Raw genomic sequence first — 21083 nt, 5'->3', positions numbered from 1 at the left:
TTTTTTAGTTCAGAATGGTGCTTATACACGTGCACGATCTCAAAACCTTGGTAATTGTTGTTGTTCCCTTGGCACAGCCCTCAGAGGGGACTCTCGGCGCAGGGGGATCGCTGTCCACGTGAGACTCTTTTGAAAGTCCAGAACCAAGAGGAAAAGCCCACCCAGTGTCCTGGAGAGAGCCTGAGGATCCCAAACAGCCTGAGCTTCCAGCCCTGCACTGCTCTGAGCACCGGAGCTGAGACTGATGGCTTTGAGCAGGACTTGGGTAAGGTGGCATCTCCTGGGGGGTCAGAGCACGGTGGTCACTCGGTGCCCTCCCAAGGTGCTTCTTATGCTGTTGCAGTGGAATGAATATTCTGTTCTCCTTCATTGCAAGAGAATTCTTGCTAATGGTTCTGGCTTGGGCTGAAAAAACTTCTGAGTTGACGAGGGATTTCAAACAGATAGTTTGTGTTCCACGTATCAAAGACAAAGAATGGATATATGAGAAAATGTCCCCTCAATGTTCATTTTACAGTTTAACAGATAATATGAAATTTTTATTAAAATGGCATAAAATGCAACAGGAATTCTTTGCCTTTTCCATGCAGGGCTGTGCTGTCTCTCAGGTGTGAGTTCAGCTGTGTCACTGTGACAGCTACAGACAGTCCCTGATGGAACAAACCCCTTTGAGCTCAGAGACATTTCCAGCACTTCACAGCTTCATCCAAAGGTCTCCAGGAGCCTCACAATTAATTCTTCATAATTACCACATCAGAGCAGTGTGGAATATTGCCCTGCCTGTACAGCAGGAGGCATCAAGGCACAGGCCATGGATAGGGGTTCCAAAGGGTGCAGGGTGAGTGGAGAGATCTGCTGCAGGGAGCTCAGGGCTGGCCAGGGCTGGGCTGCAGGACATCCCTGCTTCTGCCCAGAGCAAAGGTTTGCATAGAAACAAGGGAAAGTTTGTGGCTGAAAGGGTTAAATGACAAACAGTAGCGTGCAGACCAAGAGACCTCTGCCTGCTTCCACCAAACAGGAGCAGATGGTGCATTGTTTTAAGGGCTTTTCCGAGACAAAAGGACAAGATCAGATAACCTTTCCTCAAAGAGGGTACTTACAAAAAGCCTTTGCTCTTATTAAGGATTCTTCATTGTTTTCCCCACAACATTTTATACGTAATATTGGATTTTGAGGTGGTGGAGAAGCCAGCATTGTTTACTGTGCTTCTCCCTACCCCCCAGGGACTAGGAGGGCATCCTCCGGGGTTGGACAGCAAGTCTGTTGTCTGAAGTGTTTACCATAAGCGAAAGACAATGTATTTATTTACTATTGATAAGCAAGGGCCCGATCTGGCATAAATATCCTGCCATCCACCATTCACCACAGGAACAATAGGATCTGCTTCCTCGTGTCTGTGCCAGGAGAAACCTCCACCTTCCCTGAGCATTTGCAGGAGCTGCCAGCCCTGGAGCCCAAGGCTGGGCTGTGAAGCAGCACCTCCACCACGGCCACGCTGCCGCAGATGAGGCACAGAACTGTCACTCCGGGACAATGTGCCTTTGAAATATGGGTCACAAGTGGGGCTGTTCACCACCCTCGGCAGGAACGGGGCATTCAGGCACGAGGCTGCATTGTCTGCTCTGAGGCATCACCCCAGCAGTCGGTTCTGGGCTTTCCCAGAGCACAGAAGTCACCCTGCACGTGCAGCATAATGAGGTGGAATTATACAACTGCTGCCAAACAAACATATTTACCTTTGAAGGGGTACTTGCATCACCTAATCTGTACCTGCTGTGCCAAAGGCGTGAAAAATGTTCTGTAGTAAAAATACTTGGCAAAATTACAAATTTCATTTTCAGACTTCATCAAGCACAGTATGAGAAGCAGATATTCACAAAATATTCGTGACTCTTTGCTACCTGCAGTAAGACTAGACCTGTCCTGAACTGTTGAATTTTCTTTTTAAACACAGCCAGTGTAAGATCCAGAATTGCAAATCCTATAAGCACGTGCTGTGGTGAACAAAAATAGTCTCCACAGATACTGGAAAGTATTTCACATAGTTCTTATTTCTAATCAGTTTAGGCACAACTCTTGGTATAACCGAGTGAGCTGATAAGGAAGTGGTTTACATATTACACCACTATATAAAATCTTTCCATTATTCCTGCCAGAACACCAGGTCTTTTCCATAGGGAGCTGAGGAGATGAGCTACACTCTCCTTGATACTTCAGCACATTCCCTGAATAGAGCTCACAGTACCCAATTTTCTGTATTGCTATTAAATAAGAGAACTGGATGATTTAAAATAAACCCAATATTTTGCCTGTGCCCCTTCCTAGAGCCTTGTGATTGGCCTATGAGCCAGACTGGACTAAATGAGCCAGAAAACTCATTTCATCAGACCAGACATTTTTCTTTCTTTCTTTCTGTTAATATTGGAGAGATAACTAAGTTTAAATCGAAATTAACTGTCAAAAAAGTATTTTCTAAATGTTGAAGCTTAAGCCTGGCTACTGCTTTAAAATAATTTGCATTAGGATGGAATGTTTCCATTACTCTTAAAATGCAGAATTTTAACCAGAATTACAAGGAAAATATATTCAATGTAACATCTTTCCCCTAAACTGCTGATTGACATATTTTCTCATATCACTAGAGGGAGCTGCCTTCTTGTTTCTAGCAGAGGGAGAACTGATTAAATTGGTGGAATCAGCACAGAAGTGTATCAGCGTGGTTTCAGCTAATTGTGCTCTGATTGATAGCACTGAGCTAAGGCAGCTCTTCCTGTTCCCTTCCAAAGCCTACCCTGTGCTTTGTGTTTTCCAAAGCTCCAGTGAGCTCCATCCTCAGCCTGCAAACACCTCTGAAGCGTCTGCAGTGATGGGGTCGTGACTTAAGGGAATTTGGGATAACTGATGAGGAACAGAAGGACCATTCCATGGAAATTCGGGCTGGTGGTTGGGCCCAGGTTCAGGCCCAGCTCTCTCCTGATCTCCTGCAGCAGGAGCTACCCTACTGCTCTGCGGGAGGGTGAGGTGCTGCCATGTGCTGCAACATCTGGCTGGGAGCTGAACTCAGGCCAACCCTCCACACCAGAGGATTTAGACACAGACACAGACTATGTGGAGGGCAGGAGCAGCACAGGCCACATTAATCCCCTTGTTTAGTAAGCAGCTACTCTTCAGTGACAAGTGGAATACCAGACATATTTATAAAGAAGAGAACCTGATTCAGCAGCCCTGGAAAGGCACATCCTCCTGGGTGCTCCAGGGTGCAGATCAGCACATGGATTTTCCTGAGTGAACAAGCACACCCTTCAAGTGGAGAGTCTCTTGCTCAGGGGCTGCTCTTGGCTCACAGGTCCTGCTGAAGGAGGGCCAAACAGCCTGTGCTGGGTATCTCAGCTGTGATCAGGAGTTACCAGCCCTCTTTTCTGCACCTCCATTTACCTGTCATCACTCCAGCTCTGTTCCTGCACATTAACAGAGGGCTGGAATGCCAGGTGGTGTTTCACTCACCTCCCTAATCTGAGCAACACCTTGAAATAATAAAGCAGTTGAGCCAACACAGTAATTTTGGAGAGGGAAAGGATTGCCCAAAAGGGGGCAAACGGGTCAGTTCTTTCTGGACCTGTTGCTCTGCTCCACAGCAGCATTTCAGGACACTTTGCACCCCCTATTCCTACACATCCAGGGAATTAGGCAGGCAAAGTTGTGCTTATGCTAAAGTTGCAAGTCTGTATTTTTGTAATAGCTGGGTTGGTCTGATTGCTGACATGGGCAGAAAGGGGAAAAGCTGTCCTTGAGTAAAGCAGCAGTAAAATGCTTCTGCCTTGCTTCAAGTGATTAGAAAAATGAGACTTTTAGCCTGGCTTTTTTAATTATATGTCAGGGAGATTCTACGGGGCTTTACTGAGATTCTGCAGGTGCAGCGGAAAGTGATTTAATAAATAGCATTTTTTTCCCAAGGCTGAGTGTGTGCACGTTGGAGCTATCTGGGGAGGCAGTAAAATGCCATTCATCATCACAGAAAAGGATGGGAAGTTTAGCCAGATGGCATTTTCTTTAATGCAGGATGTTACAACACAAGAAATGCATCTGGAAATAGCCACAATTAGGAAAATTATGCTCAAAAGCAGTGAAAACAGATCAAACTTTTTAATCACTTCGAGATCAATACCACTGGTCAGGCTTTGAGCAGAACAACAGTAGCATTGTTCAGTTTGAGGCACAAATTAGAAATATTTGCCAGGTTTTTAACTACATCCCAATAGATGATCATACTTTCAAGAGGCCCAGATATTAGTATTAAAAGCTACTCAGACAACTTAGCATCAACAAATTTAGCTTGCAATTTTTTTTGTAATAAAATGATCTTATTTGTTAGTATTGAAGGAGCTTTTGAAAGTGGTGTCTGTTTACCTGCTGAAGAACTGTTCACTTTTCTTTTTTTTCCTATTGCATTGCTTCAAAATTTCCCTGTAGAAACAACAGCTCTTTCACCCACTCAGTTTTCCTAAATATGCCATTTCACAAAATCATCTCTAGCAACTACCAGCATTAAAGAATCTGAATCAGTCCTCAGAATTAGAAAGATTGGCTAAAACCAAAAATACTTTCAAAGGGATGAACTCTTCCTTTGGCATGTGATTTCTAGGTAATTTGGTGTGATTTTGCCTTTTCCAACCACCCTCTAAACCCAGGAAATGCCCATTACTAAAATAAGAGATTTTTTATCCAGTCCCTCAATTCTGAAAAGGAGGGGGTTAAGAAAAACCTCCCACAGGAAGTGGTAAGTGAAATGTGCAGTCAGGCTGTTTATAAAAACAGAGCAGCAGCCTAATAGAAAATCTGCATTGGGCTGGAAGATTTAATATTTTATTTCACTCACACCCACGTAAACACAAACCCCATCCTGGCATGCAAACAAGGCCACATCTCTGCTCCTCCTGTGTTAAAGATCCTTCAGTATTTAAAGCAAAACCAAACCCTGCATGTTGTGGGCTTATCCTGCAGTGTGGGGCAATTTGGATTCAGATGATCTGGAGAGAGACACAGATTTTATCTCAAGTTTCCAAGCCAAACCTATTTCTATTTATGACCCTCACTTCAATTCATTTATGACTCTGGTTGCTGTGACAGTGGCACAGCACAGAGTAAACACCAGACCTGTTTGCATAAGCTGAGCAATTCATCTGAGGAGCTCAAAGCAGCCAAGAACATATCTCTGGTAAACATTACATCACCTGCAGTGTCCAGGACAGGCAGGGGAGTTACAATAAGGAAGGAGCAGGGAAATAGGTACCCATGGAACAAGAAAGAAAGCATCTCCACTTAAAAATGACAGCTTTTTTCCAGGGGTTTTTGTCCCCCTGTGGCAAAAGAGGAATCAGCCTGCACCCCTGTACACATGGAGGGGACAGGAAGGATGCAGCTCAAGTTCCTGAAGAAATGACCTGTTGGGAAGCTTTTCTTTTGTACCTGGTGGATCTGATCCTGTTGGTGCAGCAAAGGAGCAGTGGGACCAAGAGTGACAATAACCCACACTCTGGAATTCAGGCTTAGAACAGGAATTGTTCCCCAGTCCTTCTCTTTCCTGGCATAGACCCTCAAGTTCTACCTCTTCCCAATACTTGCAGGACTTCATGCTCACAGATTTTTTGACAGGATGTAGGTAGTGACATTTTCCTTCTGCAGTTATGGCAGAAGAAGCAAATGTATGCAGAGAAGTTATTTTGGGAATAAAGGCAGATGTCAGATTTGGGACGCTCCCAAAAATAGGCCCAGGGAGGATTGAAAAGGAAAATTGCAGTAGGAGCAATGTACAAATTCCCCTTGTGATGATCCCTTGTTTATGTATCAGGATTCAGACACTTTTGGGAAGTACAGTCAGGTAATGCAGCAGAGAAGGCTGAGAAACAGATGCCCTGGAACTCTGTTGGAAATACCTCAGTACTGTCAGACTATTTCCAAGGTGTACTGGCCTCAGTGGTGAGCCAGCAAGTCAGCCCTGCTGGGAAAACACTTTGTAAATGCTTAAATACCAAAGGATTTTGACAGTGTAGAAACACACTTTCAGGGCAGCAACTGGAATCTGAAGGAATCTGGTTCCACTGTCTGGCTCTGATTGATTCTGATATTTCTCCAGCTGGCAGCCATTAAATGAAGAACAGGTTCTTTTAATTAAATGGTGACTGTTACCATCTATTTCCTGAACTTCTGCAGGTGGAGACTGTAGCTACACAGAGCTGGAACACAAACACAGGAGCCACCTGGACATTTTGAGGCAAACCTCCCTGCTGCTGGCTCACAAACTGAAGGTCGGTGAAGGTGCTGCTGTCCCTGGATTCAGGTGTGCTGACGTGATAATCAGCTGATCTGCAGCACATTTATAAACCCCCAGGGAGCTATAAAAACAGCTTTATTTGCTGTAGTTTTGGTGGGTAGGAACAGGTTGCTGTGCTGCAACCAAAGCAGTGTTTCCTGCCCTTCTCTTGGAGTTGGCTGCCCTTTGCTCCCCAGCTCTGAGGTGCTGTCACCTGGTTAAAAACCTGGTTTATGGTGTGTCATTTCCTAACACAGATCCATCAGCTCCAGCAGAAACAGCAGCTTATGGTGCTGAGGGAGAAAGCAAAGCAAGAGGTTCAGGAAAGCCAGAGGTTTTTGAGTGACTTGCTGCAGCACAGCTCTGAGGTAAGTTATCATTTCATATCCTGGGTTAACACCTCTAGGTTCAGCAAAGTGTTCCTCCAATCCCCACTGGATTTTATTCTCACTTAGAGTCCCTTAATCAAAAGAGGTTTTTTAACTCATAAAAGCTGTAGATCAGGGTAACTTTTGGGAAGTGCCCAGGTCTCTCAGGTAACAGAGTCCCTTAGACTGTCACTTGGAGTGTTGATCTGAAATCACTGAGGTGCTGCAGCTTTTGGTGTCTATGGCTGGTTTTGTTGTAAAATCAAGAGAAGGTTTTAAGTCCTCAAGAGACAATCACAGTGATACTTGCTCAGGCATGAGAGACTAGTGAGATGCTAATATTAACCAAAAAGTATCCTTTACATTATCTACAACGAGGTGCTTTCCCAAGAGGATGAGGGAAGAAGGCTTAGAAGTTCTGCCTTTCAAATAGATCATGGAGGTCTATGGATAATTTCTGTGTGTGCAGGAGTGCAGGAGCTCCAGAGGCAGTGATCCTTCTGTGCCAGGGTTGTACCACACGGAGCAAACACGGAGAGGACACCAGTTGGAAGGTGACCACGCTGCTGGCAGGTACAGGAGGCAGGATGCAGTGAGGCACCCTGATGATTTGGCCTGTGGTTTGACTCTATGAACAATTTAGGGCACTAAAGCAATTGCAATACAGTCTTTTTACTCTGATTTATGCCCAAACTGTAATATTAACACCTTCCAATCTTGGGGGAGAGGCTGCATTTTTAAAAGGTAGAAGGCCCTTTGAAACTTGTGGGACAATATGATTTTCCTCATTTTGCATTACCCTCATATACCCTGGTGGGAATGAGAATATTGTATGTGCACATTTTTATGTTCATTTAAAATGGCATAAAGACCTGAGAATTGCTTCTAGGGTCTTATGGATGCAATTACCAGAAAGGCTCTTTTGCACAGGTAAAACTTTCACATCACATAAAAATGAGCAGCATTCTGGTTTGAAAAAGATTCAGCTTCCACAGAGGCTTAGCTACGAAAGGTAGGAATTGAAATAGTATCTCTGACTGCAATAAGGAAATATTTCCATCCTTTCTTACCTTCAGTAATCAAGAGATGTGTTCACTGAAACAACCTGCACTGAAGATAGAAAGAGATCATACTCCAGTGGATCCCAAAATAGTGGAAGAGAGAAAACCTCTGGGAGGAAGAGGTTCACACTGCTCAGTGCTGCAAGAAGGTGAATGCTAAGTTGAAGGATTTGGTGGTATAGGGAAAACAACACTTCTTAACACGGCATTAGAAACAGTGAAACATCCAGGGGCTGGGACATGTAATCACAGGATGGCTCGGGTTGGAAGGGACCTTAAAGATCATCTCATCCCAGTCCTTGCTATGGGCAGGGACACCTTTCCCTAGACCAGGGTGATGAAAGCCCCATCCAGCCTGTCCTGGAACTGACAGGTAACTGACTTTGAAAATTTTGATGTAAATACTTACATTCATTATCCATATCTAACCCACAGCGATCTCCCTTTGTACGCTGGACCTCTCTACGGAAAATTATCTTGGGAGCTGGGAGTTATTTACCCTATTGATGGGCCCCTTTTTCCTTTTTACCTGTTTACCATGATTGCACTTAAAAGAGAGTTTCGTTCATACCTTGCTCCTGTGAGTGAACAGCCATGGGGTGACTCCTCTGGCTCTGAGGGCAGTGCATGGGCCTGGCTTCCAAGTCTTTGTGAAGGTGCCTTGAATTTGGGAATGGATGTTAGCTTGTACTGTGGGAGTTGGTTTTTTCGGTCTCTCTTTTTCCTTCTGTTACAGATATTTTATTTATAGTGACGTTAATTCCTTTCCTTAGGATCCCTGGCAGCAGATCACAGGGAGCCACTGCACAACCATCAAACTGCGAATCTGTTGTCACCTCTGGTGGCTCTGCCCCATGGGGAGACCTGTGCAGGGGACAACTCTGGAGAGAGCAGTGACCAGGCCAGCTGTGACAGCCAGGTAGCTCCAGCTCTGGGAACAGTCTGAGGGATGTTTTTCTCTGAGTTCGGGGTGTTTTTTGGCTTTTAGTCCCTCTATCAGTGACTCTGACGCTCTGCTCTGTCCCCAGTGCAGCGCAGCCATTCTGCTCTATGGAGGCTCCAGCACGTTCCGCCGCCTCAGCCTGGCCCTGGCGCAGCAGTGCCTGAGGGGAGAGGAGCTGCGGGCTCGACACCAGGCCACCCTCCTCCAGCTCCGCAAAAAGGCTCTGAGGGAGAAGGCCAGGGCTGAGCTGGCCTGGCTGGGCCACCAGAGACGGTGAGGGGGCACAATGGGCAGGACACCAAACCTGCCATGGCGGGGACAGGGCCCTCAGTGCCAGAGACCTGCCAGGCCAGGGCTGCTTTTCTTCTTTTTCTTCCTTTCGGGGAAAGAGAACAAACATAAAACCCTTCTCTCAGAAAGCAAGTGTAGGTATAGCAGGAGAAGAGGAGAGGAGTCTCTCCAGAGCAGAGCTGAGCTTCCAACTGCAGCCTCCTTTGGGGTGGTGTGAGGCGCCAACTGGGCTGAGGAGCCCTCAGGGACGGTGAGGGGCGTCCCTCAGCACTGAGTGGGAGGAAGAGCCCTTGAGGACAGTGAGGGGTGTCCCTCAGTGCCGACTGGGATGAGGAACCCTCAGGGATGGTGAGCAGTGTCCCTCAGCACTGACTGGGATGAGGAACCCTCAGGGATGGTGAGGGGTGTCCCTCAGTGCCGACTGAGATGAGGAACCCTCAGGGATGGTGAGGGATGTCCCTCAGCACTGACTGAGATGAGGAACCCTCAGGGATGGTGAGGGATGTCCCTCAGCACTGACTGAGATGAGGAACCCTCAGGGATGGTGAGGGATGTCCCTCAGCACTGACTGAGATGAGGAACCCTCAGGGATGGTGAGGGATGTCCCTCAGCGCTGACTGGGATGAGGAGCCCTCAGGGACGGTGAGGGATGTCCCTCAGCACTGACTGGGATGAGGAACCCTCAGGGATGGTGAGGGATGTCCCTCAGCGCTGACTGGGATGAGGAGCCCTCAGGGATGAGGGGGGATGTGCTGCCAAAGCTAAGATGCCCTCAGGGACAATAAGGGGTTTCCTGCAGTGCTGACCGAGCTGATGGACCCTCAGGGATGGTGAGGGGTGCAGTGTGAGCACCTCCAGTGCACCGTGTCCCTCCCCAGTGCTCTGCATTGAGTACTCAGGGGACTCCATCTGCCTTGGGACAGGTCCAGGCACCACAGCCCCAAGGTTGGGAGATGTCCTCTCAGTCCTGAAGAACTTTCTGCAGAGCCCTCCATAGCTACTGCTGGTTTGAGAGGAGCTTTTCTCCCATCCCTGGTGTTGTTTTCTGAAGTGCAGTAAATTCAAGGCTTTTAATTATCTGATTGTGATTCTCATCCTTCTCTGATCTCCAGTGTTCTAGAAAACCTGCAGGATAGTCATGGAGCCTCTGCCATGGCAGCAAAGCAGCATAAAATCCTCATGGAGCTGAAACAGGAGCAGGTAATGCTGCAGTGAGAGGACCTGGGCTCCATCTCATAACTAGTGGGAAGATGCAGCACAGGGAATTGCTGGAGCAAGTGGGGTTTGCTTTAAAAAAAAAAAAGTCACTTTGTATGTGTTATTCTGCTTGTTTCCTACATTCAGGGAGGTGTTTTTTGTGCCAAAGTCAGCAGTCTGTAAATCTTGAATAAAAGAAAACATCTTTTTATATCTTGTTTTCTGCTACTTCACTGTTATTGTGGATTTTTCTATTTATGCTATAACAAACAGGTCATGTAATATAGGTTTTCACTGATTTATGCAGATTTATGCTTCTGATGTTGAAATACATTAAATTAATCTGACAGCTAATTTTATAGTCTCAGTTATTCTGCTGTGTGGGGTTCATAATTACACTTAGTAGTCAGAAAGTGTGTCCTGCTCCTTATGTAGTACAAACCTGTCCTTCCCTTAAAGGGATTCCTTTCCTAATGCAAACCACAAGCATCCTGTAGTTTTGAATGATCTGAAGATAATTAATTTTTAAAGGTGTCACCCCTTGACACACCATTGAAATATCCCCTTATCTGTCATTGGTTTTCACAGGTAAACCCCTCCTTAAGCCCCCAGTGAAAAATAAAACTGCAAAATTTTTTACAAAAAAGGAGCCAAACCTGCATATTTAATTTTCAGGGTGTTTTATGAGTAGCATGTTAAGAAACTTTATAACTTTTTAAGTAGGTCTTGTGCTCTCATGCTCCTTTCCTTTTCTGCTTTGCGTAGGCAGAAATCCAGCACCTGCAAAACATCTACAGGGCAGCCCATCAAGAAAGAAAGCTTTTGTTAAAGCAGCAAAGAGAAATCTTAATGATGCAGCATTCAACAGCACAACTCCAGGAAAAGCTGCACAGTTTGTCTGGGAAGCCAGAGGTTGTGAAGTCACAGTCACTGGATGTCCCGGTGGGTTTTGGGTGGATCAGAGCTGAAGCCAGAGCTGATCCTACAGCTGAGGAGCACAGGTAAAACCTTCTGTTATCTTTTCCTTTTAGGTTGTGAGGAACCCAGCAACTGAAGAAGCAATAAAACTGAAGAAAATGAAGCTTATTTCTGGCCCAAAGTCCTACTCCTCTTCAGCAGAGTCTGCAGCCCCTCCAGAAAGGCCTGAGCTGTCAGGGGGTAAAGAGAGTTGTCTCCAGCTAAAGCATAAGGAAAAGGAACATGAGGGGTAAGTAAAACCCTTTCTCAGTGATAGGTGAAGAGAAGAACCAATCCAGTGGAGCAGATTGAGACAGTTATGTCCTAGATAATTGTGTGAGCTTCAAATACCCCAAAGAGGGGAGTTTTATGGTGATAAGTTTTGAAAACCTTTATGATCAAGCAGTTGATGCATAAAGATCACTGCTTCTCATTCTGACCGACCTGGTGTCCCAAATGGTGAGTTCCTCAGGGCACTTTTAATGATGCCACACAGCTACTAATGATAGTTCACATTTTCATTGTGGCTTTTAACAGCAAACTCAACCCTCTTTGCAACTATATATTAATTAGACTTCAAAATACCCACACGGAATGAGTAGAAATGTATTGATTTAACTGGTGAAATTCTCTCCTTTGTCATCCTCCCTGTGGATCACTTAACCCCTCAGAGCAGGTTTGTGTTTCACTGAGGATTCAACCACAGAAGGATTTTGTAATACTCAGGGCTAAATTTCATGTTAAACTGAAGCATAGAGGTGTCATGTAAAATGCCCCCAGTGAGAAGTAATTCAGGAGTTTAGTCAGAGAAATCCTGTTTCCCAGGAGTTGTATCCCCAGCATCCCTGTCTGCTTCTGTCTGGGCTCGAGAGGTGAGAACCCAACAGCAGCCACACAGCTCAGAACTAAATCTAGTTTGCTCCAGGAAGAAAATGTTAAAGAAAAATACATATTTATATGAATTAAAACCCCTTTTCATTCAGTGTACCCAGAGCTTTAGCAGAATGGTGAGTCAGGTCTGTGCATTTACTTAAGTCCCCACAGGGAAAGGCTTTCAAATAAATCCCTGCATGGAGCTGATCTATAATTCATGGTCTTATTGATTACAAGTCAGAGGAATCTGTAAAAGGTTTCTTGGCTGTGCTTTCACTTCTTATTAGTGACAGGCCTGCTCATAGGAGAACAGTGAATATTGGTGGCACTCTAGAGGAGCCAGGGCCTGCTGGAACTCAAATGCACCCAAATTTGGGCTGATTGTCAACAGATCTGTGTCCTGTGCTTTTTTTTTTTTTTTGGGGGGGGGGGGGTTTGGGGGTTTTTTTGTGTGGTTTTGTTGGGTTTTTTTGTTAAGTGTTTTTTTGGTAGGTTTTTTTTTTGGTAGGTTTTTTTTGTTTAGGTTTTTTTTGTTTAGGTTTTTTTTGTTTAGGTTTTTTTTGTTTAGGTTTTTTTTGTTTAGGTTTTTTTTGTTTAGGTTTTTTTTGTTTAGGTTTTTTTTGTTTAGGTTTTTTTTGTTTAGGTTTTTTTTGTTTAGGTTTTTTTTGTTTAGGTTTTTTTTGTTTTTCTGGACAGAATAACTTACTCAGCTGTTAATTATAGAACTAAGGGAAAAGCCTGTGAGTGTGAGTCATGTTGCCTTGTCCTTTTGCAGTGAGGAGACTGTTTAGAAAGTTCAAAGTCACCATCAAAATCAGTATCTGATGTCCCAAATGCCCATAAAGCTATATTTGAAGTAGAAAATTTAATGAGAATTGTCAAAATCTGATATGATGTGCTGTAATTGATTGCAAACAGAGGAGGCAGACAGGTCCAGAGTTGGACCCTGGTTTTGCTTTTTGAGTTCTAATGTTTTTTGGTTTTTTTTTTTCAGTCTCCTCCTGTTCCTGTCTAGGAAGGTTTGAAATCTGACTGTATAAAATACAATATCAAGTGAGAGGGAGGGGATTGGAGAAATAAATACACTATTCAGAGTGTTTCTGGCTTTACTAATTTGCTGCTTTAGAAACACTCCAGAGATACTATCAAGCACTATCAGAAGCATTTAATTTGTACCTTTATTGACTTAATGTGGATTTGTCATGACTAACTTGGAAACACAAACCCCACTCCCAACCATTAACCCTTTGTCCAACTGTTTACAGCTTTTCTCCTGAGAACAAGGGAACACTGGGACAACACCAGGAACAGGCAGAGGAGTCTCCAGGTTTGGAGCAGTCCCTTAGTGTGAAAATGTCTGGAATGGTGGCCAAGAGAGTGTGTGGTGCTGCTGGTGAAACCACAGGCTCCCTCTTTAACCATAAAGACTGCAAAAACACAGGTACCCATTGCAGAATTCTGCAGCAAACCATCTCTGTGACTACTTACTCATTTTAGGGCAGAAGTTGAAGTCTCAGCTGCTCTTTGGAGCTCTCTTTCAGAAGGGGACTTGGAGCTAATTAGCCCCTGAGAGAGAACTTGGGATGTTGAGATGTTCCTTGGTTGCCTCCAGTGTGAGTTTTGGTGCCAGGATCTGCTTGGGATTAGCAAGAATGAGTAGGAAAGGTGTAAGTTGCTTTGTTGAGGCAGCAGCTGTGCATAGACGAAGAAAGAAAGGGTAGAAATTATTGGAATTTGGCTTTCCAGTTGCTACCATGAGACTGGATGATAGTTAAGGTGATGATTGATAAAGTCACTGGTCCTTTCAGCTGCTGGTGGTGTGACTAGGAATGTGTAGGGCAATGGTTACTCAAATTATAAATGACTTGAAATAAGACTGAGCTAAACAAAAAGCCAAAGTAAAGTTATTGATATGAAAAACTAGCACTGCAAACATGGTAATTTAATGTTGTACCTTTCAGAACTTATTGCTCAGGGTAAGGCTTTATTACCTCTGGAACATGTAAATTCAGCTAAAATGGACAAACCCATATCTACCCCAATCATGAGAGAAGGCAGGAAGTGTGCACTTCAGGTAAGGATGCCTCTGGAATTCCATTGATGCCTAAAGAAATGGTGCCCTGGGTTATATTTGCCTTAAGGCAGGACCAGCCCAAGGCTCATTTGGCAGTTATGACATTAAGTAAAAATCAGTCTGATGTGTTGGTTACATTCACTTCAACTAAACACTAAATTTTGACCTGGGCTGGTTCACCAGTTTTCCCACCTCTTCCATGTTCTCTGTGCTCTTAAGTGGTGACAATGGGTTTCATTCATCTCCTGTGGGTAAGTGCTGTGCTGCTCCAAGGGAAACTAAACCTGTTCCTAGAGCACTAAACTACTTCCTACAGCATCTGCAGAGACCAGTCCCTTCCCTATTTCCTACCTCACTGATACAGCCCCAACATGGATATATGTGCTCAGGAGTCCATATGCCCTTATATATCTTAGGGGAAACATGTAAATTTAATCTGATCTCAACTATTCTTTCTGCCAGCAAAGATATTTCCCTTAAGATATTAACTGTGTCTCTTAAATATCTACATTCTAGGAGTCTGTGCTGGAGGAAAAAGCACTTCTTTCAAACCCAAAGGTGGCTCCTGAAGGCAATGAAGATATTAGTCCATGTGGCAGCAAGTTCACAGTGAAAAGCTTGGGGATGCTTTCTACCTGGTGTAACTTATGCATGGTTCAGGCAGAGAATACTCCTGAAGGAACAGGTAAATCATATTTAATGCTATTATGTCCAATCTCTTTCAACCACTTCACTCAAACTTTAATCCAGACAGAAAGAGGGACAGTCTTCTCACTTATTACCAAAGTGTCTTGCTCACTATATCCAATATATAAATCAGGCAAGATGGGGGGATGTCTCCAAGGTTTATTAGGAGATATGATTACAGTGCTTCCTCAGAACAAAATCATAACTTATTCTGATTGTATCATTAACAATTTAGCCTCTTTTGAGGCATTTTTTCCAGTAATTTAAGGCTGTTCTTTTTAAAAGAACATAGATCAGTTGAAGATAGACTTTGACAGGACACACTGGAGTTATTTTTGTTTCCAGGTTTTATCCTCAGTTCGTATTTCTTACTCCTCAGAAGGACATATAAAAAATAAAACTGTCTGTTTATATATGAGTCAGTTATATCATTTACATAGTTCTGGGTATGCATAATCTCTGTATTATAAATATTTACATATTGTGGCAATAGTTTGTATTTGTGTCATTTTTCTAATGAACCATCTTCCTGCATTTAATCCTGGATACTACAGTGAGGGAGACTATAGACTTGTGTATCCTAAGTGATCTATCAGCAACCTCTTCTAGAAAATACTTTTTAATGAAATACTGATTTTAAAAAAATTCTTTTAAATGTTCCAGTTAAAGAAGTGGAAGTGCCTGTTCCTTCTGAGATCCATCAGCTGGATGACAGTCAGTGTTGGAAGAATTTGGACCGTGTTTCTCAGGAAGCTTCTGATGAAGAACTAAATTTAAAAGCATTTTCTGAAGGATTTGCTTCCACTGAATCATCATCCAAGCCAAACAACTTCTTTTTGAAATGTGAAAGTGCCAAATCAGCCTCTTCACCCCCAGAAATTCAGAGGGTGTCTGCAGTTTGGGTTGACATCTCGGAAAGCTCCATTTCAGATTCAGAATTAGAGCTGAAACATGGAGAGGGCACAGGTGTCAGTGGCCCAGGAGAGTTTGTCCATGACAGTGGTGATGTGTTTCCTGACCTCTCAAAAGAGGTGCCAGTAGCAATAAGTAATGGAAAGGAAACATCACCTACTGATGAACATGAACTGCCTGAAGATGAGAGCGCTGAGATTTCATCCCACTCCCAGAAATCCCCTGGAGATGTGTTGGATCATGGCTGCACTGATCCTCTGCTTGCTTTCATTCCAGCAGACAAAGCAAATGCCTCCAAACCCCAGCCAGAACGTTCCTCCCAATCTGATAACCCTGAGGAGGGAATGGATGAGCCACATCTGGGTGCCTCTGGAAGCTCCAGTAGAAACAAATCCTGTCCTCAGGAGGTCACAAACCAGGGGAATGATGCATCTGCCAGCTCTTCATGCAGTGATGATATTTACTCACCTAAGATCTATGAACAGCAGAAACCTAATTCTACAACTAACAGAGTGTTAGAGGAAATTAACTGTTCATTTGTGGATCAGAATAGAGACCTAATGGGTTTTCCAGCAACAGTTTCTTTGAAACATGGAGATTTAGTTACTGACCAGCTTGGGAACACTGTTTCTTTTCTGCCTGACAGAGATATTGCAAATAACAAATTGTTAGCATGTCTGTCTCCCCAGAGGGGACTCTTTTCTTCTGCCTCCTCAAAAAAGCAATTGTTTCAGGCTGAGAACTGCTCTTCCAAAGGAGAAGATGATGTAACCTCTATTAGGGATAAGGGTCTCCCTCCAGCTGCTGAGGATGCCCTGTCGGAAATCCTGTCTCCCATGGATGAAGTATTGTCCTGTGGAAGTGCTGACTTGCCATCCTCTAACAGAAAGGATTTGTCATTTCCAAGTGAAGATCTTCCTCCTCCCTCTTTAGGTGCAGGTGCAACGAAAAATGATGATCCTACCTCCAGCACAGATGATTTCCCATCCCCACCAGAACAAATGACAGGCTCAGAGAGCAGTCAGGGTATGGATGAAGATATATCACAGAAAATGGATGCATTACCCCCATTACCTGATAACATCATGCCTCAAGAATTTCCCCTGCTCAGTCAAGAGACAATTGATGCTTTTTCAACTCAGGCTGGTTGTCTCTCGGAACAATCTTCACTTCAAGCCATTTCCAGCTCAAAGGAGGACTTATCAGAACACCAGCAAGGAGAACACGAGGCACCTTCGCAGCATTTGGAGCTCCAGCCTGTGTTAAACTCTGTTTCTTCTGGCCAGGCCAGGAAAAGTCCTGACTTATTAATGAAACAATGTACAACACACTTAATGCTGCCCAGCACTGAGGGGGACAGTGGTGACCCATTGAGATCATTTGAAATTGGGGACAGAGTGCTGGTAAAGCAGAGCCAGCCTGGAACTCTGATGTTCAAAGGATGGACTCATTTTGCCAGTGGCCACTGGGCTGGTGTTGCACTGGACAAAGCTGAAGGTGACAATGCTGGAACTTACCAAGGGGTGAAGTATTTTGAGTGTGCTCAGCACTGTGGTGTCTTTGTCAGGCCTGAGGAGATCTCACACCTCTTGGGGGATAATGAAAAGAGTTCCAGTTCCACTGGGGATGAAGACTCTGACTCCTATGACGATGAATTCTTCAAAGGGGACTGCAGATATTCTGGAGGTGATGAGCAGAGAGTGGGGTTTACAGAGGAGAAAGCAGAAGACACAACAAGTGCAGGAAGTTCAGAAGGAAAAGAAAGCCAATCCAGGTTACACTCTGCCTTGCTGCCTAGAAAAGATCAAAAATTTCCACACTGCAACCAGTATAAGTGCACTGAATTTCTCTGTCAAAAGAACTTAATGTGCTTGGGATCAGATAAGGAAAAAACAGAACTGGCACAAATAAGACAAAGTATAATTGCAGCTGTGCTTCCAAAGAAAAGCAAGACCAATAACACAGAGGAGGTAAACACAAGCAAAAATATTGGTTGCTTGGTAGAGGAGCAGAAAAGAATTAAACTTGCTGATGATGTTGCAAGTGAACTCGGTAAAAAACTTCTGTTTGACATTTTAATTGCATTTTCAGAAACAGCTCAACACAAATATAAAAGTGCCTTTGAAAAGGACATGATGAATTACGGCGAAGGCCCGAGGCAAGGAGACAATCAGAAACTGTTTCTCCCCAAAGAAAATTCAGCTGCTGTCTTATCTGAACCATCAGCAAAGGTTTCTGATGCTTTCCTGGGTGATTTTGATACGCTTTGTATTCATGGTTGTCACACAGTAGCAGAAAGAATTGTAACTAAATTTATAGATGATGCAGTTAAAGCATATAAGAAGATTAAAAGAAAACATGGATCAAAAGCAGACAAGATACTTCATTTATCTTCAGAGACTTCTCCAACCACTCTGCCAGTAAGTACAGTGGGAGAGTTTTTATTTAAAGCGTTGGACTCGAAGCTGGGTCTATCCAGGCGAGAATTTGTGTGGCCCAGTTTTTCATCATTCATAAAAATTACACCATGTCAACCTCAGGAGCCAGGTTTCTCCCTTAATCTGACCCATTCCTCATTTAAGGAATTATCCTACAGCCAGTGGATAGCATGTGTATGGGGGGGAAAGGATGAGCTGAGCATGGGGATGAGAGCTACAGGTAGTCCAAACAAAGCAGATGGGAACTTCCGTGTTGGAATTTGTCACTTGTCAAAACTGATAAATCTGCACAAACTTGAATTTTGATTAATTTCAGAGCAAACCTGGACACTTGTCAGCTCTACCTAAGTCCTTTGCAGCTCCTGGCTGTGAGAAAACTGCTCTGGGGGGAGAGTAGTCCACCTTTAGAACAAAAATGTTTCAAAGTGTCAAATTTTCAATGAACTTCAGATTTGGAATTCTTCCTAATTCTGAATTTTGCCCAACACAGTTAAAATAGGTGTTTTTTTAATGATGTATCACTAAGGCTTTCTATGAGCCCATGAGTAAGAAGATGGTTTCAAAAGTAACCCTAGTTGCTAATAATCTCAATACCTCTAAAAATTGTGGGAAAACATGGAGTATGTCATCTGGTGGTTTTTTGTTGGTTTGTTTTTTTTTTCCCCTCTCTCCTGAAGCTCCTCAATAAAATCCTTGATGCTGGTGTTTTTGGAAGCTCTGAAGACTTTGTTCAGCCTTATTCTGACCAACATATGCTGGTGAGACAAAGACAAAAGCAATGCTTGTACAAATTAGATCAGTGGCACTCAGCTCCTTGGAAGAAAACTGTGGAAGTTCCTCTTGTGATACCACATTACAGTTCTTATGTTAGAAACTTGTCTGCATGTGCTGTAGAAGAATTATGGACCCCAGAAAACATAAATTCAAATTTCAGGAGCATCAGTGTGCCAAAGTGCTCTGAATGTAATGATCTCCCAGGGAATGATTTGGAAGCAGAAAGCAAGAGGATGTATGATCAGGTATTTTTAAAGCACTAACTGTTAATTAACATTTCTAGTGTTTTGTAAACTGACTCAGATAATATTTAATATTAACCTGACTGCTAACACAAACTGTAGCTAAAGGAACACTGGAAGGTACTGCAAAGTAAAGCTGGTGATCTACTGCAAAATAATTCCAGTAGAATAGAGGGTCTTGCTGTGAATCAAGGCTTTTGCCAGAGTTCTCCAGCCATGAGACCCTGGACACCTGACACCAGCTGTAGGAACATCAGTGCTGTCAGGAAATCCTGCCCTGAGATTCAAACCCCTCCTGTCACCCCCCAAAATCCTTCAGAAGTGCTGAGAAAGGTGTTTGAAAGGGCATCAGTGAGAGGTTCAGCTGTGTCAGGGCTGTGGTCTTGTTGTTCCAGGTTATATTTGATTTGACCCGGGAGTTGTTATGTGCAGAATATCAAGTGACTGCAAATCCAAACCCTTTTCCATGGATGAAAACAAACGTGGGATCTCACTGTTCCAGGCATCTCTGCAGCAGAACAGATGTCAGTGATGTCAAGGTACATTCTGGGAATGTAAAGTACAATAACAAGAGCTAGTGAAGAGAGCAGGTATTGCAATGGCAATGAGAAATGGGAAATTTGGGAGGGTTATGGCAGTGGAACCGACTGGGGAAGAAAACAGCATTGCTCTGAAATGCCTGAATAAATACAGACTGAGCTGATTAGTCAAAAGATTCCAAATTATGGAGCTCTGTAGAGAAATGGGCCTTAGTCCTCCTAATTATGACTACTTTAGGTTTAACTTCTAAAGTAACATTATGACTGAAATGTGTTGGTTGGGCAATATTGATCAGTCCTTAAACTTGGGGAGGTTTCTGGCCTCAAAGCTGAATCTTCAGTGCCTGTCACTGATCTACAACATTCCCAGTGCCACAGTTTCTGTGAGGCAAATCCTTTTCAGCCTTTTTTCTTTTGTAGACATTTGTTCAGGGTGAAATTATTAAAATAATGAACCTGGAAAAGAATGACTTAGAAATGAAAAGAAAATTCCTAAACATGACCAAGTATGGAAACTGCAAGAGAGACAGACTGGACCTTATTCTGGTAAGCAGACTTCCAAACTAGAAGTTCTTGTGCTTTTGTGAGAATCATATTTTCTTAATTACTTCAGAACTTCAAGTTATTGCTTTTCTTTTCAGTACACTTGCAATAATAATCCAGTATTCCCAGTTCTAGTGAGTGGTTTAATATATCAATATATAAAATATTGATATTTTATTGTATATCTTATATACATAAAGCTGTTGGATTAGGTACAGTGTTTCAGTACCTTTCAGAACCAACCATATTCCTCCTCTTGATCTTATTCTTGTTATATTTTAGATTCAGGAGCTCCGTAAAGAAGAGTCTCAGTGGACTTATTATGGTGATGATGAATTAACAGTGAAGATGAGGATGACTGAAGGCATATTCAATAGCTTGATCCTTGATACAATCAGAGTTCTTAATAAGATTTATCTGAGAAAAGCCTGTGATTAGAAGTTTTTCCCTCATGGGCCCTGATGGAGGAATTTTAATCTCTGATTTTTTTTCTTTATTTTTCAGTCAAGAAATAAGTGATTTAAGAACTTTAACTCTGAACTTGTACCCGATACCAGGATGGCCTTGGCCTAATTTTTTTTTTTTTTATTATTATTCAAGACTGCACTTTATCTGCTTTGAAGAGCACAGTGTGTTTTAAAATTGTATACAAGTCTCTACAAACAGGTTTCAGAACCAATTTGTGGGCAGATGATCTTACTTCTGTTATCATGCTCAGGTTGTGAACGATGACAGGTGAATCATACTTTGAAAACTGTGTTCAGAAAATCACTGGTGACTGTCTGAAGAATGTGAATGTGCAGATGGAGTTAAATGTCCCACATCCTGAGTTGCTGTGGGCCTCTGTAGTTTGGAATAAACTCCTCTAACTGGA

The 21083-nt window shown here is 43.4% G+C and overlaps 1 protein-coding gene across 6 annotated transcripts in view; it reads left to right on the top strand.

Annotated features, from left to right (window-relative positions):
- Positions 1-20779, top strand: part of CCDC187 (coiled-coil domain containing 187) — a 37814-nt gene extending 17035 nt beyond the window's left edge. For 5 of the 6 annotated variants that reach the window (XM_064676698.1, XM_064676696.1, XM_064676699.1 and 2 more), the window contains 18 exons: positions 78-265; positions 6211-6305; positions 6568-6678; positions 7148-7251; positions 7755-7888; positions 8513-8658; positions 8768-8955; positions 10086-10173; positions 10936-11112; positions 11202-11377; positions 13266-13441; positions 13962-14074; positions 14591-14759; positions 15425-18093; positions 18789-19130; positions 19523-19666; positions 20087-20212; positions 20492-20779. In XM_064676698.1, the coding sequence (XP_064532768.1) occupies positions 78-265; positions 6211-6305; positions 6568-6678; positions 7148-7251; positions 7755-7888; positions 8513-8658; positions 8768-8955; positions 10086-10173; positions 10936-11112; positions 11202-11377; positions 13266-13441; positions 13962-14074; positions 14591-14759; positions 15425-18093; positions 18789-19130; positions 19523-19666; positions 20087-20212; positions 20492-20647 (5302 nt within the window). In that variant the 3' untranslated portion in view covers positions 20648-20779. The remainder of the gene's footprint in view (positions 1-77; positions 266-6210; positions 6306-6567; positions 6679-7147; positions 7252-7754; positions 7889-8512; positions 8659-8767; positions 8956-10085; positions 10174-10935; positions 11113-11201; positions 11378-13265; positions 13442-13961; positions 14075-14590; positions 14760-15424; positions 18094-18788; positions 19131-19522; positions 19667-20086; positions 20213-20491) is intronic. The other variant, XM_064676700.1, reaches the window with a different exon arrangement.
- The last annotated feature ends 304 nt before the right edge of the window (positions 20780-21083 follow it).

This window comes from Pseudopipra pipra, chromosome 20 (assembly GCF_036250125.1).
Source record: "Pseudopipra pipra isolate bDixPip1 chromosome 20, bDixPip1.hap1, whole genome shotgun sequence".
In the NCBI taxonomy this organism is placed as follows: Eukaryota; Metazoa; Chordata; class Aves; order Passeriformes; family Pipridae; genus Pseudopipra; species Pseudopipra pipra.
This window is presented reverse-complemented; position numbering and strand designations above follow the sequence as displayed.